Raw genomic sequence first — 22376 nt, 5'->3', positions numbered from 1 at the left:
CATACTCAACCCATGAAAGGCTCAGAGTAGGACAACATTGAGAAGTAGCAATAGCATTTGAAATTAAAGGGTTCATTTGTAAGCTGCAAATTAAAGTTTTTGAAAGTTAGCCATTGTCCTCAAAAATTTTTAAAATTTAGACATCAGTGCAGTGATGGATACTTGCTTTCAAATGTCCAGCCATTTTCACAACAGCTACTAAGAAAGATCAGTCTTTTTCCTCATCCTGTCACCTCTATGTTATATTTTTGAAGAAACTGTCATAGTGCATTGAATTATTTTTTTTTTCTTCTGACTGAACTCAGAGAAGTATCTCTTTGTCCAATGTATCATTTTCCGACATTAGTGCAATTTACTGGTAAGTGGAGGGAATCATTAGCAAACTGAAAGACTTCTCAGGGAAGTTTCTATTTCTCCAATCTACTAGCAGAAATTTCCCTCAAAGAAAACATTGGCAGTCTTTCCCATGTAAATCTCACTAAATCCATGGTCAAGAACACCACCTCCTACCAGAGATGGTTAAGGCACTAAGAAACATCAGGAAACTTCCTAAACTTTACCCCAATTCCCAATGTGCAAATAAGTTACAATTACAGTAACAAATGCTTGTATACTTCTCCGACTAGCTAGAAATCTTCTTCCTGATGGGACCACAGTATGATAGATAATTCTTTTTCCCTGATGGCTTGATGATTTAGATGACTCCCATTCTGCTAGACGTAGAGCATGGCTCCCACAGATAGTTGATATTTACTGATGTTATGTATTAGAAACTGCAAAACATGCCATCTATCAAACCTGTGTTGTGAGAACTCTTTTGCCAGCATGCTTAAGTCTTCACAAAAGTTAATATCTCTATTCCTAGTCTTCAAGGCTTTTAATGAATTGAGAGTTGCCTGTTTTCCAGACTGCTTTTCATCCATGCATCCTTAGACAGAAATGCTGATTATCTAGCTCCAGAGACTTGCACGTCCTCCTGTATGTCAATGATAGAATGACTTATGTTTCTTCTTGAACAAAAGATCCTGTTTTGGAGACAGATGGAGCTCAAGTGGACTTGGTTCTGACTGAAGTGTGAATGCACATTTTTATTAGAGATTATGTTAAATAAAAAGCAAAGGTAAACTGACAATATTCTTCAAGCTGTAGACAGTAATTCACCAAATGGAGAGAAAGTTGTCCTAAAGTTTGTGGTCCTCTAGAATATCTCCTGTGTTCCATTGTGAGTGCTGTCATAGGTTGCTGATAAAGCACATAGGCACACATATTTGTATCTTCCTGCTGCACTACTGCACTGAACAAAGAATTTGTCCTCTGCTAGCCAGTGCAAGACAGGTTTCTCTTATTAGTTGTGAAACAGGCTTTTGGTTTTTTGTTGAAGAAATCCTTCTTTAGTTTTCTCTTCCATTTTCATGCAGTAGTTCTTCCTCAGTTCAATATGAAAGAAACTGAAAGTCATCCAACTAGATATCCAAACAAAACAATCTTGTGTAAACCCAGTGGTCTTAACACAGCTAACTTTTGGCTCTGGGCTTTCACGTGTTGCAGCTGACTCACAGCAAGTAGGAAATGCATTCCAGTATTCATGGTTCACCTCTGATGATGATTGGTGTGTGGAATAGGTACAAAATTCAGTTCAATCTTTGTAAAATGTATTTTACACTTTTACAAAGTGTCTTTGTAACCTTTGCACCTTAGAAGTTATTATTCTCTGTATGTGTAATAAAGAAATGGAATACAAATATACATAATAAAATATGGGGATGTTCAGCTATTTCTTATCTGATAGTATCAGAAGACTAAAGAGAAAACAAAGAAACCTGAGAGGCCTTTTCATGCTTTATCACTTCCCAGAAAAAAAATTATTCATGACAGTGCTCCTAGAGTCTCACCAGAAATTCCCTTTCCATGCAAACTTCAGAAATATACTAACTTCACACCCCATTTGCCTGAGGGCCTACTAAACAACTCTGGACTACTAATATTAGGGATAAATGTATATTGCAAATTCTAGGTCTGAAATACCTAGAGCCTTCATGAGCCCTTTCTTAGGGTAGAGTGAGGGATATGAACACAATACTTTCGGAAATGGTGTTTCAAGGCTTACTTTATTTGGCCTTGCTGTAAGAAGTCATACAGTTTAGAGGTAGTAATTTCTTGAAATTAGGAGTATGCTATGTGTTGTTGAGTATGTGTTTTAGCATCATGCTATAAAATAAAAGTTGAAATAGGATTGTTATTCTGTATGAATATATTATGAAAATGTAATGTAGTATGAAAAATTAGTTATGAGGTGTTTGATTTTTAAAGTATCAATAATACTGAGAATCAGTGAATAATGCATTCAGCTGTAAACATGCACGCAGAGATACATTGTCAGCAAATGTTCTGGTTTTTCTGCTATAGACAAAGGGCCCAGAGGGGCTGTTGTACACTGCTACTACCTGACTGAGATGTTTTTCTCAGACATACAAGACTTTTTAATGCACATGTACAGGATTAATAGTGGCAATACCAGCTGTTTTTACTGAAACCAGGGAAAACCGCATTGCTTTACAGTTTAAACTCATCTGGGTTTAATTTGAAGCAGTTTGCTTGGTAAAATGTTTTTAAATGCAAAAGGTATATTTTACATGTGCACTTTTCCACCAATTCTGGAAGAAAAGTCATTGTGTGTAATTTCTGGTGCATTGACAAGTAGGTCCCTCAAGGCAACATTTGGCCTTTTTTCTGCATATTTTATCCTTAGTGTTGGCATCCCCTAAAATGACTTCAGTAAGAAAACTTGTTAGTCAGAGACTATGTGAATTCCTTTGCAGGCATTTGGTGGATAACACTGTCACTAGTTTAAGCCTTATGTGCATTCTTCAAAATCTGCATTACAGGGAACATCTGCTTTGTTGTTTGGAAAGTACTAGACATGATTACATTGGATGCACTGCAGCAGAGGAAAATACAGGCTGGAAGAGTATTGGCTGATGTGAGGATGAGGCTAGAGTTAAATCCAAAGGGGAACAGTATCCCCTTTTCAAAAACAATTGGCCAGTGGATTTGGCAGCATGGGTGTCTGAGTGTTTTTTGAGACATACCAAGGTCAGTTCTAGCAAACACTCAGTACAGGCAGTCTATGGAGGAGAAGCTAGATACAAAGGGAGTAGGAGAAGCAAACTTAGGACTCATTTGTCTCTCCCACTGAAGTCATGGCTTATTTAATTCTTGCCCTTTAAATTTAACGCAGCTGTTGCCATTTGAACTGCGTAACTGAAATATTTCAGCCACATGGTGGCAACTTTCCAGGCCACTAGCTTCATAAGCTTATATGGCCCTGGTATTAATAATACTTCTCTTCAGTAACAAAAGAATGTATTTTCATGACCATCTTTTTCCTACCATGAAACCTTAGACAATCAGTAAATTTTAATAATATCCTCCTCTGCAGAACTCTTACACCAAAGCCAAGTTATTCATATATAATCTTACTCACTTGTTTGCTTCATAAATTACCTTGGTAATCTGAAGTAGAGGAAAACTTTCTTTATCGGCATGTGTCTTTTTTGCTGCTTACATGTTATACTCTAGTATTAAACAAAGCTAACATTTTATGTATCTTAATATGATGAAACATAAGGACTAATCTTCATGTTAACTCTCACTGAAAAGGTTTCTGAGGTGGTAGTAATCTAAATCTGCAATGAGCTAACAATAATCCTTTGCTTCTACCATGTCTACAGGGTGAAACAGTTCTTGGAAAACTATTTCTCCCAAATCGTACTTGCTATGTTTTGTTTCATTCATGTTAGCTGTATCTTTTATTAATTTTTTTTACTTTATTTTTGTTTTGGGGGATTGATGAATATGATATCCCACTACTGAGGAGCTGGCTGACCAGTGGAGTGTGTGGAGCTCCTCAGCCTGATACGTCTGAAAGTAATGTGGATGTGTGTAGTTCCTGGGGATAAGCTCTCCACTTTTAATGATGGTGATTGCCATTCTAGCCACTGTTTCAGGCTGGCAGGATTGTACACTATTGTTTCAAACAACTTTATCATGATAGTTCAGAAATATCCATTGTTTCATAAAACAATGATTATGATAATTATGATAACCAGATGTAACATGGAAGAAAAAAATGTGTGTATGCAGATACTTCATGTTTTCTTTAGTGCCACATCCAGAAATTTTAAGTGATCTTCCACATGTAGATGGTAAGCTTCTGAAACTCCTGGTGTGTTCTCTGACCGTTTCTTATTTTCCTGAATACTTCAGTGCAGATGGACAGTAGGCTCTGGCTGAGGCTTTGGTTAAGTCAGTTTGAGCTTCTGCAGTTTCTCAGGGGCTACATCTCACAGGGAGCTGATGATTCGACCCTGTGGAGAAAAGCATCTTTAAGGAGAAAAGCTTGCCAAAGCACTTTCAGATACGCAGATTAGGAAGGCACTACATAGTCTCTTCAAACTATAAGCACACTTGAAATCTTGTGGCCATGCAGACTTCTGGGCAAGGACCACTTGCCCATGAGGCTGCCAATTTGTGTGCTGGAGCACATCATAACAAAGACTGCTGCTGCAGAAGAGAATTACTATCTCTTGCCAGCTACTCCACTGCATGTACAGCCACTAGCCTAGTGCAGGGTTTCCAGGCTCTTACTGCATTTAGTTCAGCATACAACCATTACTGTCAGTCAGGTGCAGTTGCACCCTCTCAGCTGAAACAATCTGGATAAAAGATTCTTGATAAAAGAAAGCTCCTTTTCTGTGTTTGCTTCTTATTGTTCATGAGGGGTGATGCTGGTGTTACTAAACAAATCCTTCACTGCCTTTTCGCACATGAAATTCAAAGTTGAAACAAATGCTTCCAAGCATTTAGGAATTTAAAGATTCTTTACTAAAAAGCTGACATGCTTGTTGGGTTTTTTAATGCTATTAGAAAGTGGCTAATTGCCTTCCTCTGGCAAAATTTTGATTACAGATTAATATTTCTGCTTTAAATTATGTTCTCGAAGAAAAAGGTTATGCAATTTTTAAGCTGAAGTGGTGGCAGTGGAAGAGACCAAAACTCTTTCTAATTAGTTTTAAGAGAAACAGGTGTTTTATTCCACACTGTGTAACATATATTCTTATCTAGACATATATATGGTATGTGATGAGTATGGCATAAAACTCCTCAGAAAGAGAAGAGCAATTTTATGTTAATGCAATGCAATTCATTGTAAGCAGCAGCTTATAATTGTATAGTCAATCATGCAGTCACATCCATTCCATGTTGAGTGTTCTGTTTCTAAGAAAGGTCCCCTGAGTAATTGAGTAACAGAACTGGCATTCTTTGTGGTTATGTTAGCAAATAAGTTTTGAAAATTCAGATGTTGTTAACTACTTCGGTCTTTGAAAGCATGTTACATTCATGACTACAGGTGTACAGTCACAGTAATAAAAAAACTATCAGATTATTCTAGTAACCTTGTTTAAATATTTTGGTCTATAATAATCTGTAATAGTCAATTAGCAATTCATCAGACCATGTCCTAAGTTTTATTAATACAAGATAATATGTGTCATAAATGTGTCTTTTATAGGAATTTTGACAAATTACTAAGCTAAATTCTAGATTTGCTGCATGTTTCTTAAAAGATCCTATGTATTTTTTTCTGAATAGGGAATTTGCAGCTCAACATTTGATCATTATACTCATTTATTTAACACCACTTAAAGTGAAATCCCTGTAATGCCTCACGGGTTCTTTGATTTTAGAGTTTAGCGCATAAACAAGGCAAAGCAAAACTACTTGGATCATTTAGTATGTCCAAAATGCATTCAGACTCAGAGTCAGTATGTTTCTACTTTGTTTTTCAATGTTCTTTTGACCTGTCTGTAGCTTTTTGACTTATTTGTAGAATCTTTTGTGGAAACACAGTTTGCGGAAACACATTTCATACATTCAAAGATTCCAATGCAGACCTTGTTTTTTAAAATCCAAATCTTTCACAAAGAAGTATTCTTTTTAAAAAAATAGCTGATTTTCCCAGAAATAATATTACCAGATTTTTCCCATTTCCATGGATGGAAGCTTACAGTTCCAGTCTCAGCATATTTTACATAACAATTTTTAAAAACACCATATATGGGATTTTTGTCTCTTCCACCCAAAATTACTTAAAATAATTATTAAAATGGATATCTGACAACAATTCAAAATTTCAAAATGAGACACACGTAGTTATACAGAAAGCACTATGGAAAATACCAGACTAATTACAGTAAAATAAAGAGAAATTCATGTTTCTAATGTATATGAATAGGAGCTTAGTGAATACAAAACTTATAATTGCACAGTACTTTTATGATACTATATAATTTAGTTGCTACAATGGCAAAGAGAAATACTAGTGCCTTCCTGCATTGACAGCGTGTTTAGAATGTAATACATTAGCTATCAGAAAACAACAGTATGGCAATTTGGATTAGTTGGAAATAATCTACGTGATTTAGATTGAACATACTTGCATGCATATTCTTGATAATGACTGTGTAATAATTTCTACCATTTCAGTAAAGGGTATGTGCCATGCCTTTGTGAGATTCGCTGTATTCACACAACTGATTTAACTGTGACATGAAACAGGCCCATTCTGCTGCCAAAATATGTCTACATATACACTTACAGGCACACACACAGAAACACAGAACTCTATCAGAAGAAAATCTCACACAATTATCAGTGAAAATGAATTCCAATGTATATTTTAATTTCATTTTATAAGTGCTAATAAATTAGATTGCTGCTGTAGGCATTAATTTAAAATGGGAAAAGGTAGCCCAAACTGAATGGCAAGTTGAACATGAGCCAGCAGAGCCCTGGCAGCCAGGAGGGCCAAAGGTGTCCTGGGGTACATCAGGGACAGCATCACCAGCTGGGCAAGGGAGGGGACTGTCCCACTCTGCTCTGAACTGGGGCAGCCTCACCTTGAGTGCTGGGGAAAGCTTTGGGTGCCACAATACAAGAAGGTTATAAAGCTATTTAGAGAGTGTCCAAAGGGGGCTGCAAAGCTGGTGAAGGGAAAGCCATACATGGAGCAGCTGGGGTCATATGTCATACTCAGAGGACACTAAGGGGAGACCTCATTAGAGTCTACATCTTCCTTATGAGGGGAAGCTGAGGGGCAGGCACCAATCTCCTCTCTAGTGGCCAGCAATGGAATCTGAGGGAATGGCCTGAGGTTGTGTCAGGGTAGGTTTAGGCTGGATACCAGGAGTAAGATCTTCACCCAGGTGGTGATTGGGCACTGTAACAGTCTCCCCAGGGATGCAGTCACAGAACCAAGCCTGACAGAGTCAAGAATTGTTTGGACAGCACTCTCAGAGAGATGGTTTAATTCTTGGGGCTGTCCTGCATAGCACCAGGAGTTGGATTTTGGTGATCCTTCCCAACTCCAGATAATCTATGATTCTGTGATTTTATGTTTGAAATGAGAGCATGAAAATTAGGTTTTGGCTGAACCCTCTAAAGTGCACCAGTCATGTAGGTCCAAACAGTTTCTTTTGCAAGAAGTGTAGGACAGAGTATCTGACCCTATGCCTCTGACTGACCAAAGCTTCCAGCAAGAACTATGGCATTTTATTCTTATCCAGTGTGACAGTTTTTAACAGGAATGTACCTACACAAGTATTTGTTTTCCTGTTCACTGGACTTCACAACCTTTTGAGAATAAAGCTTGAAATCAGCTTAGAAAAGAGCAGATTTGCAGGAATTCAAATATAACATGTATGTTGTCTAATGCTAGGTTTTTCTCTGTTTTGTGGAAAAACATTTTCAGTCTGTTGGATTTTCTACTGTAGACAGTCTTGTCTTTTAAAAATATTTAGTCACAGCTATTACCAGTGGAGTTTTCACACATAAAGATCAAATTAAAATAGTGATAAATATTACACATACAAATATATGTATAAAATTGCATACATGGGAATGTGTAGTTATATATGTATCCTTTTTGAGGTTGAGGCATGTGATTTTATTGGGGAGAACAGTCCTACTTTGAGTGCTCTTCTCATCAATAGTTTTGGGGTACCAAGCAACACACTGTGAACACTAAATAAAAGTGCAAATTCTCTTGTGTGTAATCTCCTGCCAGGGAGGGTCCTCCTTCCCCCTGTCACAGGGGATCACAATCACATTGCAGTATCTGAAATGGGTCCCCCTAAACTAGAAATTATCATAATCCAGGCCTAAGTTCTAATGTCTTCACCCCCAACCTAAGTAATTAAATTATGGTAATAGTATTGGTTAGATTAAGCCATCAGATGCCATTAGTCTCTCAGTTTTACCCAAATTAAATACTGTGAAGTGTTTGAAGACGGTGATACCTTGGTTGTTTGAGGATTGAGGCCACTGTCTCAGTTACTTCCTCACAAGAAGTGATGTATTGAAGCACAATTGTTTCAAAATTAATAGCTTTTATTCAGTTTAAACCTCTTTTAACTATTCCAATCCAAAGCCAAAAATAAATGTTAGTGAAATTTTCTGACTTACAAGTTATTTTTATTTAGATCATGCTATTAAAGCAATGGAATTCTGTATTATATGCTGTTTTTCCAAGACTCACAAATCCTTTTAAATAACATTAGCAATTACGGTATTTTTGCAATTAATTTGCTTGCCCTTTTCTTTTTCATTATAAAAACATGATGGTATGTAAAGACTCTTCCATCAAGCAACAAAGAACTGTTGAATGTGCTTAAAATACAAATGAGAAAACCATCATGAATAATGTTATGTGAAGGTACAGATGAACAAACTGGCTGATTAGTATATTATTCAAGAGTTTGCACACTTGGAGGCATAGCTCCCCAGGAAAAAATCTTGCCTTGAAATAACATCATAATTTGTTTTAGGCTATTTGATCATTCCATGGAAGGATTCAAAAACTGGGAGTTTATGACTACTCACTGCTGGAGTGAAAAAGCAGCAGGTGATTGGATCTTGGAAATCTGTGACACTCCATCTCAGCTGAGAAATTTCAAGACTCCAGGTAGGTCTCTAACATTTGGGCTGTGTGGATTCTGAAAAGTGCTTGCTGTTTGCCACCTTTTATTTACAGCTGGAACATCTCACTGGTTATAGTGTGAAGCTGGAAAGAGGATTATTCTAAGTTCACTTTATCAATGCACTCTTCATTTTTACTGTTATTTACCTTTTAAGATACATGGTTCACTTTTATTCTGAACTTATTTCTATAGTTTTTTTAGATTATTTTCTCTCAAAAAAATTTAACATATAGAGCAGCCTCACTCAATCACTGTTAATAGAATTGAATGAGAATTTTAATTCTTTATTTCCACTCTGCTTTAGCTGTGTCATGTTCTGATAACCAGTCTCAACTTTTAAGAAAAGGTTCTTTGCCCAGCCATCAAATCTATTGTCTTATTGCCTGACTCACTAGTCTACATAACCTGATTTTAGTTTTTTAGGCTTAGTAAAGCAGCAATCATAGGCGAAAATTTGAAAAGCCTTTTTACACTATGTGTTTGATAAGTCCCTAATGAAGACCAAGACAAAGTATGATTTTCAAAATTCCTGAGCAGAAAACGTCTTCTAGGCTCTGGTAACTTTTTACACCATGGCCAGTGTTATTTAGGTGCATAGTCATGTGGCTAATTTTAAGTGCAACATTTTGGAAATCTTTATTATCTTCCCCTAGACCTCTGAAAGGAAACACCAACACTGCCAGTGTTTTAAATTTCACTTTAACACCACTGATCGCTTCTCACCATAGCTATCCAGTCATGAAAGGTTCTTAACCAAATGATGTTAAGTGCACCACTAAATGAAAAGCAAAGTTTCCAGTACACTAAAAAGGGGTACTCACTACGTGTGTTTGGAAAAGCAGCCGTAGAGTATAAGCAAAACTGGTCAGGGATTCAAGAGGAGGTTTTGTGTTTGGGGTTTATTTTTAATATGCAGTGCTTTAGAATTTGATAAATGGGATGCATTAAACATCAAATAAGTAATTTAATTATATTCGGATTACTGAAAAATGACAAAAATTAAAAGTATTTTAAACTCCATTTTACACTTGTTATTCCTGACACATCCAGGAACATCTCTGGTGAAAAGGACAAGTTAGGGTAGCTCTTCACCTTTGCATGTTGTAGAACCCATTGGTTCATCCAACAGGCATGAAGGACAGCCACCGAGCAACACATTTCGGCTATTTCCCCCTTCTCATCCCTGACAGACACCTTACACTAAAAAAGAGGTAGCATGGAGCCATTTTGCAAACTTTTAACCTGGGCAATTCTCCAGCTATATTGTACAGGCCTTTTACACCACCAGAACAGTCTCAAAGTGGCCTGCTACATTTCCAGCTTTACACTTCAAGGTCAGTTCCTTCACACTCCTTCAAACTACAACTACATATATAGTTGTATGGGTTTATTGATTTCAATGCATTATATATACTCTCTCAGTGCTACAGTAGCTAATCTAATGGAACTGATTTCCTGTCCACCATCAGAACTGAGGCCTAAAGATGCAACTTTGGAAGAAAACTCGCAGTAAAGCTAGGGGATTGGGAGAAAATAGGTCTGCAAAACTAAGGGGTGTGGAGGAAGCTGATCTACTGAAAGAATCATGCTGGAGAGCTTATCCTCTACTTTGTTTTAACGCAATATGAAACACTTCTCAAGACTAGTTTGGTTTTTATGTGCATTTGGTTTTCACAAGATGCAGTGTTGTTGTGAATTTGGATCCTGGTTCATTGTATACTGTCTAGTAATGTATCCCCCATCTTTCTAGAGCAGTGGTTGCCCTCTGATGAAAGCTGTCCAGTAACTCTTCTGTTCAAAAAGATTTGGAAGTACCTGCCATATGTTAGTGGTGGATAAATTCAGCTGTTTGGGCATATCGGGATTAGTCTCTGCACTGAAGAGAACATGAAGTAAACAAAAGGTGCTTAAACATAATTTATGCCTGGTGCCTCTCCAGTTCATGGTGCCTCTCCAGTTTATCACCATAGCCTGCAGTTTATCACACTGATATCATCATCATGCCTGTTTCTTGTTTGTGTTCTGTGCATGTGTTTGCTCAGCTCTTGAAAGGTCTTACAAATAAGAGTTGCCACTTTTCTATAAACAAATAAAAAGAAAGACCCAACGTGTTGTCATATCCCTGCATTGGCAAGGTAATGCCACATCTGTTACCTGAAAAGAAATTAAGAGTCCAGTTCATAAAAGTAGTGCATGTGATTTCTACATTTAATTCTGTAGCATTTATGGAGGTGGATATAAGATTTCTCTGAAACATTGTGTTATACCTTTTCTTCTATAGATACAACATGGGATATTTGTTATAAATCCTAAATGCAAGCAGGGAAGGGATTATTCTAGCCACACTAAATGATGGAATCAGCCAAAAATGGGGAAAGATTTTGGCTTAAACATGCATATTTTTTTTTAGTTCATTATAAAGGTGTGTTTGTATGTATATATACTTAGTTATTGAAAAATTTTCATTGTGCAACATTAAGCCCGCCTTGAGGCAGTCTTCATTTATTTGCTGGCAAGTCATATGAATTTTTCTCTTATTTACTGAACCATTCTTAAAAGGCAGCTAATCTCCAGAGAGACCCTACATTATTCCTCTTGCTGCCCTTTTGCATCATTATATGTATTCAGCATAACAATCCTTCCTGCACTGATTTTAGTACAAGATCTTCTGTATATGTAAAAACCAAATACAATATGACTTAGGAGTATCTTTACCTGTGATTAGTTGTAGTAGGTTCTTGAAAACACTCTTACTTGTGTTCTGGAAGAAATAGAAAAATTTGGGAAGTTCACTGAGTTTTGGCTCATAGTAAATGACAATAAAAAGATCTGATTAACTTAGCAAAACATACTTTTTTAAAAATTACATCCAATGTGTTATGGTTTGTGTGCTGTAGAAGTGGTTTAAAACACAAAAAAAGGCAGGGACTGGACATGAGGAAGCTGTATCTTTGAAAGGGCTGTGGAGATGACTGCATATCTGGTTAAAAATTGTCTCCCTGTGTGACTTATTTTTTAAAAAGAGAAGTGCCATTAAGGACACAATTGGCCAGTCTATGTAACATTGAGATGTGACTTGATTTCCACATGTCTTTAGAGGAAGAAAATACATTATTTGGGTCATTTTAATCCAATGGGTATTTAAGAGTTACTTTTCTGTTGGTAGGAAAAGACAAATTGAAAACAAGGTATATCTAGTTTTACAGCCAAGGTAATTATCCAATAGTTTGGCAGCAGGTATGGTAAACTCATTAGCAGTTAATTTTTAAAATCAAGATCTATTGTCTCTAAAAGAAGTAATAACTCAGATGTGAAAGGTTGAAAGCTACTGTGTGATAAAACTTCCACATGATATAGTCTCCGGTTTGTACTTTCTACTCAAAAACTTGAGTATAGAGCTTAGAAGGTTTCATATGAGGTATAGAAATTTTTGTCTCAAAAAAATTAAATTGGATTGGGAAGATACATACAGATAACAGGGATTCCTATCTTCACCCCTAGTATAAACTATTTCAAAGAATTTGTTTATGATCTGTCAGGTAGTGTATTTGCTTCTTGTTGCTTACTGCTAGAAGTATGCACGTACAAGCAGAGAGATTATCTTTGTCGTGTGGAGGCTACCAGATGACAGTGGGGAAAATACAGAAAAACACTTGTAAAGGTCAAATTAATTTGATTGTACTGATTGAAAAAGTCCATGTGAACAATATTTCAAGTTAGTGAGTATCATTAAAATGAAAGAAGAGGAAGATTGCTTGAATTTAATTTTACATGAAGTATATACTGCATTATTTTCTTGAGAAGCGTCATACCTGGATTACATTTCTCACTTAATAGTTCTCCTTTTGAAGAGTTTTAACACAGAACAGCCTCCAAAACAGGATCATTCAAATTCTCCCTGCTTCTCTGATTCCTCTTTGTTGTAATGAAAATTTGGCATTTACAACTAGCTATTCCAGCACAGATTAACATAACCAAGATGATGGGCTGTCACCAAACTTAGGTTTCAGTGTCAAGTTACCTTTTCAAGCAGGGATGTGGCTTTTATGCATCTTTATTTTAGATATTATTTAAGGCCTGAGTGCTTTTGCTCTTTCTCAAAATGTATTCACCTGGTAGTATAGAGAGAAAGGTGGGGGCTGAAAGTTCACTCTCTATGTTCTGACAGCATGAACTGATGACTTGATACACCTTTATCATTTTATTCTTCCCATAAAAACTTAACAGGAAGTCAGATAATGCTTCAGGTGGCTGGACAATATTTTCTGTCTTCACTCAAATATTAAGAGGATAAAATATTAGTGATGATTGCAGGCAGTACAGTGCTATATCTGCCAAATAACTGGCACAAATAATTTAGAAATCATGCTGGTTTGAGGGGGACTCTGATGTTCTTCCATGGAGATTTTAAGAGAAGGTGTTTCTTGTTCATCAAGTTGTGTCCTAGAAGTTAATGAAAGGTACTCTTATGAAATCCCTTTCTTAAGTCACAATTCTGAATGGAGCTACTTAGCTAAAAGGTCTCCATTAATAATTACTGGTCAATTAATAGTGTTCTGAGGGGGAAAGGAAATCCAGAGCAAAACCACCTTGCACAGTACCATGTGCGTATTCCAAATAACTGTATGCTCGGATGTTTTGTTTATTGTTTATATTGTTTGGCCCATGGTACAAACCTTTGCTAGATGTAAAAGAGATTGGAGTGCAATGAAAATACAATGTAAAGATCTGACTGAAGAAAATATGGTTTCTCAGCTTACAGTAAAACAACTATTGCACTTACTTCACAAGCAATGTCTTCCATACCTACTCATAACAACTTGCTTAAAAGCGACGTATTTTTGTAAGACACAGAGAAGAGAAGTGCTTCTGAAACAGTTTTATAATACTTAATTCCAGGCAAATTGAAAGAGTGGTCCTTAGTTCTCTATGGAACATCCATCCAGCCTTACTCACCAAGAAATGATTTTTCCAAAGTGGAAAGAGTGCGCTCTAGTACAGTTGAAGACCCTACAGAAGATTATACAACAGATGACTATTCAGGTGTGTACATTCATTTACTCTGTTTGTGACTTTACTGAACCCTTAATGGCTTTAAGGATGACCTGAGAATCTGCATATGTAAAATGTTCATTGAATTGGATTCTTCACTGAAGATGAGAAGAGTTTGTTTGCATGCTAAAATTTAGTGTTATAAATTTTTAAGGTACACTTAACATACTACAAAGAATGCATTGTTTTGCATATAAATATATAAAGCTGTATATACTTATGCATGTATGTATGAGAAGAACATGCTCTTCTACATCTGTGTTGTTTCTCACTGATTGCTGTAGAAGTTTTTCAACCTCATCATTAGACTTTGGTATAATTAGAATTTTAGCACTGCAAAATAAGTCAAGTTGGCAATTTTCTTACATGTAATCCACCATTAGCAGTAGCATGTGATGAATCTGAAATATATCTCTGGCCAGTGAAAAGGAGGACAAAGTTCGATTTAGTATTTTCTGTTATTCCGTTCTCCTTTCATAGCATGTCATTTGCAGTCTCTATTTTAGATGGCCAGCTGTGGAACTCCTTGTTTTGGGAGGTAATGAAACACTACTCTCTCTGCTGTAAAGGTCATTATCTTCCCAAGTTTTTATATGAAGCAAACTCAGCACATTTTATTCAGGAGAGAGCAGTGATCCTGAAAGTTGTAACTTCACCCACAGTCACTGTTCACTTACATAAAAGCAAGACTTGATGCTTCTCTCTTCCCATGGTGGGAAGGATCTATTTGAAAATTTTAAGAGCAAAATCATAGAATATCTTAAGTTGGAACAGATCCACAAGCATTATTATGAAGCCTAAAGTGAGTGCAGGTGAGATGGAAGACTTGGGAATCAGCGAGTACTAAATGAGGTTTTTATAGCATGTAGCAGCAGAGAGCATCGGGGTCCTGGTGTCTGGTTCATTGGGTCATGGTAGCTGCTTGGACCAGTTGATACCGACTTGGGAACCAGAGTAGCCACTGATTATGAGATTCATAGTTCATGTTGTCCTTCTTTTTCCAAGTTATTTTGTTAATCATTCCTAATGATGAATTACAGAAATCGTTGTACATCTCCAAATAAAACAAGGATGCCATACTTGTTTATAAAGCTTGCCTTTTTATCTGAATTGAATTCAGATTGAATTTGAATTTTCAGTTGAATTTGAATTCAAATCAAGCAGGTATTCAGGAAACCTCCCTGTCCAATCATCAAGGAGCCACCCTAGTAGTCATACTCTCAACACCTGAGCTAGGACCAAGGCTCCTTCACAGCTACATGCCCCAGACTCACATAATCAGACCAGGTTTCCTCACTAACTCCACCCTAGTTTTCCTATAGCATGGTCTCAGAACTCCCAATCCTTAGTCTTACTAACTTAATCTTGGAGCATAACTAGATTAAAAAAATAACAGCTTGAGCTGAGTGCCTCTGAGGAGGGACCCTGAACAAGGGAAACCTTGGACATTTATACCCTTACAGTTTAAGCACATGAAAGTCTCAGGGTCTTTGGCTCTTGCTGTATCTCTACATGTCCAGTCACCTGACTGGTGACATAGGTCCCCGTGTTGTTCTTTATGTGAAGGATCTGCACAGCCTCTTGCCTGGAGCTTCTGCCACCCAGAGATCAGTCTTGAGCTCACAGTGCAGGTAGGGAACCAAGCTGCCTGTGCTAGGTGTTGTAATCATCACAGGGAAACAGAATAATTTCATTCTGCAATAAAATACTGTGTTTTAAGGTGTCCTTTAAATGAGAAGTTTTAATCCCTTTCCCCCCTCTGTATTCTGTTTTTATTACAGGTCCTTGCAATGCAGAATGCAGTAAAGTAGGGTGTGATGGGCCAGGACCAGATCATTGTACTGACTGTCTACACTATTACTACAAATCTAAAAACAACACAAGGTAAGAGAAAGGGAAGAAACTTTACTTCATTGATTTTTTAGTTCATATCTTAACTTTCTTTCATTGCAGTAATGGAATTGATTTTCCCCTGATTTTGAATTTTGATTTTCTTTAGAGTTAAAAAAAGCCCCAAGCCCTAGCTGATCAGAATTTAAAATACAGTTTTGAAAAACCATTCTCTGATTATATCCCTGCCTCTTTTTTTTTTCCCTATGAGAAGCTTTCTCTGTAGATATATGTATTTATAGACTCCCACAACTACTAGAGTGGATGTGATTAAGTGAACAAGATAAGAAGATTTTACTGAAAAAATTATACTGTAGACTGTCTGACAAGACATTTGCTGGTGAAATAGCATGAGTAGGGACATAAATGCAAGAGTCAGCTTGATGCAGTGATTTGAAGGATTATATCTTAGTAAAAACATGATGATTAAAAAAGCAGCAATACTGAGAAATACTTCTGCTTTGCAGTCGTGGTCCAGGAATGTGGTGGCAGGTTATTTCATTAACAATTCTACCTTCTCTTCCCTGCTGTCTGCAGGATCTGTGTTTCGACCTGCCCACCTGGTCACTACAATGCAGACAAGAAACGATGTAAAAAATGCTCACCCAATTGTGAAACCTGTGTTGGAGGCCATAATGACCAGTGCATGACCTGTAAATCTGGCTACTACCTGAACGAAGTAACCAATAGCTGTATTACCAACTGCCCTGATGGGTTTTACCTGGATAAGAGTTAGTATTTCTTGTTGGTTTTGTATTGTGGGCTACAGGATGTGATCTGGGGAGGTTTGCTGGAATGCTCATAAACAGGAAAAGTGTATGTTGCTCTCTTACTTTTTATCCTTTTATCCTTTTTATTACATTGTTGCCAAGTGTGATCAAGAATCTTCCTGAATAATCTTCCTTTATTTTAAAAACCGCACTTAATGCAGGATGTCTTTTCAGCTGGAAGTACCTGGGAGTAACAGTAGCAGAACCAGGGCAGTTCAAGAGCAAGTCAGCTGAAGGACAGAAAAGGTTGTCACTACTCGGGAAAGGGACAGACAATACCCATTCTGACCATGATTCCCCATTCAGCCAGATTATACAGCACCAGAAGTGAGAGCTGAGACTCTGGCCATGGCCAATGAACCAGAGCTCTAGGAAAAACAGGCCCTTCAGATGTAACATGGTTGCAAATAATGGTTCTGACAGACCTAAGCACCTCCAGAGTGGTGTGACTTCCCAAGAGCAGTAATCCTCAGCCATGAGAGGTACCTGCATTCAGCTTCTTCCTGTGATTGCCAAGTAGACTGTCCATGTTTAATTTTCCATTTTGGCTAATAACAATACTTAGATATATATTCAAAAGTGCTTAAAACTGCAGTGACTTTTGTTATCTTTAGACACTTAGAAGAGAAATATGTTCTCAGGAGCTTTATTCATCTAGGTACCTAGCCTTCTGCTTTCTCCAGCATGAAGCTGTGTGTTTGTTTTTTGAGAATTAGTAGAAACAGGTCCTACCTTAATTTTTCCATTGTCATTGTGTGAGAACTACAGTAAAGAGAACTCTTTTCCATACAAATTAAGATGGATAAATGAAAATTTAGGATTAAATGGGGAAATAAAATTTTCTTCTCAGAAGGGTATATGTCACTGCATGTCAAAAGACAGCAGGGCTGAAGAGAGACGTTTCTTAAATAAGGAATCTCTATTGATAAAAAGACAATTGTTAAATAATTTATGTATTTACTATGTTAAAAGCAATCTGTATATGCAGGTGTGTCTTTTAGCACCAAATCAGGAAGGCAGGACAGACTGCTTCCAGGGAAAGGGTAAGGTTTCAGGGCAGTCTCCAAAATACATGGCAATCATTAGTGCATATCACTGCTATATGAGAAGGTGACTTAAGTCCCTATTATAAATAGTGAATGTAAATTTTAAGTTTTTTTGAAGAATTTTAATGGCCTCAAAACATATTTTTCTCAGGGTGCAACTGTAACTTCAAATGTATGGAAATATCGTAAACCACTTGATATGTGATGGAAAAAGCTAATGATAGGCAGAATTTTGCTGGTTTAGTCTGGCTTGATATTGGCATCAAACTAGAAAGTAGTAAGTCATGCAATAATATATTCATACAATTTTATCAAACAAAACTGACCAAGGTTTTCTGGGTTGTTTTCTTCTTTTCTCTTGCAGATAAGATTGTTTGTCGAAAATGTAGTGAAAACTGCAAGACCTGTGTTGAATTCCAAACCTGCACCGAATGCAGACATGGCCTAAGGCAAGGAAATGATGTATATCTCTAAACATAGTGTCTGAAGAGGTAGATGAGGCTGTAGATACACAATGAAGAATATCAGATAGCTATTTAACCTTGCATGGCTCTCATTTCATCAGTTCCAATGCTGTTTAGTCTGTAATAGTGATCCTGTGTGCCAGTTTGGCTAACAACAGATTTTTAGAAGGCCTTTCATTTCAAGTAACAGCCACAATCATGTGGAAAGATGTCTTCTTCTTTTTTGACCTACAGTATGTCAGGATCTTTTTAGAAGTAGAGCTAATGTATCTTATTAATCTTTCTGATTCATTCATGTGGTAGTTAGAAATTATTTTCATATCTTTCATTTCTTCATGTATCCAGTCATTCACTTACCTCAAGTACCTGAGGCTCAATTCTATTACAGTACAGTGATCATATATTTTAAATGGCAGGGGAGATTTTTTTCCTTCAGAGGGGAACTTAATTATTCTTGAAAATGACATGTGAAACATACAAAGCAGCAGTAAACATTCTAAACTCCTTTATAAAGAATGACATTTTGATACTAGTAGCAAGGGTCAGAAATCTTACAATTTTCATGACAGACTGGTGGCTTAGTGCCACAAAAAATATTAAGTCAGTATTCAGTATCTTTATCTTTTCAGTATTCAATATCTGTAGGTATTCTTTTGAATACAAGTATTGTGTTAGTATTTTAACACTGAGGTTTGATGTGCCATTAAAGTGGATTTTCATCTCTTAGTAAAAACTGAATGTTTGCTTCTAGAGCATCAATAGCTGGATTCCTTTATTGAAATTGAAATATTAAAAACAAATTTTAAAACCTAACCTTCATGTTTTCTTGGGCAATTTTAGCAAATGGGAGTCATCTTTGTTAACATGCTTTTAAAAATGCATGGGTATAGCAGATAAATGGAGACTTTTAGGACATGCATTTCATATTCCATAGTTGTTCCATGCTTTCTGCATTTTCTTGACAGAGGTATCAATGAGTACTTCCTTGAGTGGGTCTTGAGAGACCTGAATTCCAGATCTACTCCATTACTGGCCCATTAAATAAATTGAGCAAATTATTTTCCTGTCTGTAATAACATAATAATGCTATTGTAAAGCTCTTTGAGGTGTGTCATTGGGATAGAACTCAAGAGATAAGCAGGGGTTATGTGAAGTTTTGTTGAATTGATAGTTTAGTTTCTAAGCTGGGACTGAATACACTCTTGAAAATTTTCAGTATACTGAACTTACCTGACTGTTGCTGGATCCAATCTGTAAAAACATGGTTAGCACTTAGAGTGGGAAACTCCAGAGCTGATGAGTATTTTTAGAGAAAGTGTTAAATTGGATGAATCCTGAGGTTCCACAGAAGATGGTAAACATGGCAGAGAAGTCCTAGTTTAAAACAATAATTTCAAACAAACAAACAAAACCCAAGCCCCAACAAACTGCTATAGGCACCATATAGCATGAAAGCAATAAGCAGCTATGTTAAGGAATACATGAAAATGTGACCCATTATGCTATTTCTTTTTCTATGTTACTGTTCTTTCAAAAGTGCCTGCAGGCAGAATACCTCCATCTGTAATCTCAGCAAATCTCACAAGCCATACAGAACTGGCATTCAGTTAACAAGTCTCTTAGCAATTTTTTTTTTTTTAATGCTGACCCTTTGCCAAATTCCTCGTGAATAATTGCATATTATATGCCAGAATTTTTAGTTGTGATTGTTATTTTTTTGTCTGTCCCCTATTACTTGGTAGCATTTACAAATAGTTGGTAAACAGCTTCTTTACTTCACTGTGGGCAAAACTGCTTTGCATTCCCTCTTTTAAGTGGTTGTTGTCTCTAAATTTATGGAATATGACCAGTGAAGGAAGCTAATGAAACACGATATATGGCTTGTTCTTTGATTAAAAGAGAATGATTGGATTCTGCACAATCTTCTTGTCCTCTGTTGCCATTATCTGTCCTGTGCTTTTTTTTCCTTTTTACAATAGTTTGCATGGCACCAGATGTGCTATCCGCTGTGAAGAAGGAAAATACCATAATGGCAGAGAATGTGAACCCTGCCACCGTTCCTGTGCAACGTGTGCAGGTACCCTACTAACATTTGTCTGTATAATTTTCATTTCTGTATGATTTTACCTCTGATTTTATTCCACTGTATCACAGTTACAGTATAACATGATTGTTTACATGTGAATCCTTCATTCTCTTAGTAGCTTTTAATTACATTTTAAATGTGGCAAACTACTTTCAGCTAGCATAGAAATCTAGGTCTTCAATTGAAAGAGTTCATATATTCTTACTTTTTTTCTTTTTCCAATTTATTTTTTATTTTAGTAGAAATTACTACAATTTCCAGTAATGCCTTCCATTTTCTTTGAGGAATGGAATAATGACTGGTAGATTTTGTGGGAGCTTTAGAACTGAAGTAATTTATTTCAGAAAAAGATACACTGAAATGACATAATTATTTTAGCGATGTACCTACCTTCTAACAACTTCTCTTTGGACTAAGGTGCTGGAGTAGATGCCTGTATAAACTGCACACAGGGTTACTTTATGGAAGATGGAAGATGTGTGCAGACCTGCAGTAGTGGTTATTACCTTGATCACTCCACTGAAAGCGGATACAAAAGCTGCAAAAGGTACGAACACTGGCTGATATATCTGATATTTGGCAATATATTACTGTTACTGTGTTGGAAATTATCATACTTACTAGAAGATAAAACATTGTCGACTTCAAAACATACAAAAAATACTTAATGCTAAGTAAATTAAGGAAAATCTATTACTATTTTTGTTGTTGTTGTTGTTACTATTATTATTATTATTGTTGTTATTGCTATTATTATTATTATTATATGATTTATATTAATACAGGTCCTATAAAAGTATTTTTTCTGGTATTTGTGTGTGACCTTCACTTTAAAACAACCTGTAGTGAGCATGTAGGTAGATTTGCATAGAAGCGTAAAATTTACAAATCTGACAGAGGATCTGCGTTTCTTAATAGCAAACAAAAATAATCAAACTACAGGTTTTTTTCATTACAGGTTAATTACTATTTATAAAGACCATTTCAGATCTTCCACTGCATATGCATAAACATAGCACAGGTATATTCTAAACTATGTCCAGAATAGCTTACCTGACTCAAGTGTACAAATGGCTGGATAAATCTTGGGCAAAGTAGTGCTGTGCAAGGCAGAAACATTTTTTCTATTCCATACTTTGTTAAATATAATTTGTTGCCCTTTGGAATCATTTATTATTATCTCAGATCTAAGTTCAGGGCAGGAAGGGAATCACTGTGTTTCAGTGTATTCCACATAAAAACTCAATCAATATATCATGAAAAAACTATGGAGTGAGATGGGTGTTGAGGGGACTGGGCATCATGTCAGTCATTTCTATTCTTTAGGTTTGGTTCATGCCTTTTTGGCACATGTATGTGCCATCAGTTTGATACTTTTGCTGATTATTTATGCATAGTTGCAATGCACTAGAGTAATGCAGCTGTGTAGTAAAAACTCTGAAATAGAAACTGATGGAATGAAACAGAACTGAATTGCAGGGGTATTCAATTATTATCATAATCAGTAGCAGCACTATAGTACTTTGTACCTCTAGAAAGAACAATCAGGTCTTTTACAGTACCGAAGAGGTCTCCTAGGAAGTCTTATATTTGGTGAGGCCAGAAGGCCAACTTCTGCCATTGTCTTTCAGGTGTGATGCCAGCTGTTTGGACTGCAGTGGCCAAGGAGACAGAAACTGTACGAGTTGTCCAAATGGCTATAACCTAGACACTGGTGTCTGTGTCATTGGAACAGTATGCAAGGATGGTGAGTGCAAGTCTCTGAAAAGATCCATTTTATCACTGCCAGCTTCTTCTTTCACACATATTGGGTTGGGTTTGCCTGCTTTTCTTCTTAATGTCTACATTACTTTTTAAATTTTTCAGGTGTATGAGAAGGAGAAATTTACATTTGCATGTGTTAGCAAGATTTGTCACATCCACTTTACCTGAATTTTCCTAACGTAATTTTTCTCCTTGTCAACAACCTACTTTTCCTTCCTTAGCATGTGTTCAAAAGCCGTTGCTTTCAACATTTTATTTCAACTTTA

The 22376-nt window shown here is 36.5% G+C and overlaps 1 protein-coding gene across 2 annotated transcripts in view; it reads left to right on the top strand.

The window, feature by feature from the left end:
* PCSK5 (proprotein convertase subtilisin/kexin type 5) overlaps positions 1–22376 on the top strand; it is a 220905-nt gene that overhangs the window by 146211 nt on the left and 52318 nt on the right. For both annotated transcript variants that reach the window (XM_062512702.1, XM_062512703.1), the window contains exons 13-20: positions 8886–9022; positions 13938–14081; positions 15872–15974; positions 16518–16711; positions 18161–18245; positions 20240–20337; positions 20764–20893; positions 21978–22093. In XM_062512702.1, the coding sequence (XP_062368686.1) occupies positions 8886–9022; positions 13938–14081; positions 15872–15974; positions 16518–16711; positions 18161–18245; positions 20240–20337; positions 20764–20893; positions 21978–22093 (1007 nt within the window). The remainder of the gene's footprint in view (positions 1–8885; positions 9023–13937; positions 14082–15871; positions 15975–16517; positions 16712–18160; positions 18246–20239; positions 20338–20763; positions 20894–21977; positions 22094–22376) is intronic.

This window comes from Cinclus cinclus, chromosome Z (assembly GCF_963662255.1).
Source record: "Cinclus cinclus chromosome Z, bCinCin1.1, whole genome shotgun sequence".
Lineage (NCBI taxonomy): Eukaryota > Metazoa > Chordata > Aves > Passeriformes > Cinclidae > Cinclus > Cinclus cinclus.
Note: the sequence above shows the minus strand (reverse complement) of the source record. Positions and strands in the feature narration are given on the sequence as shown.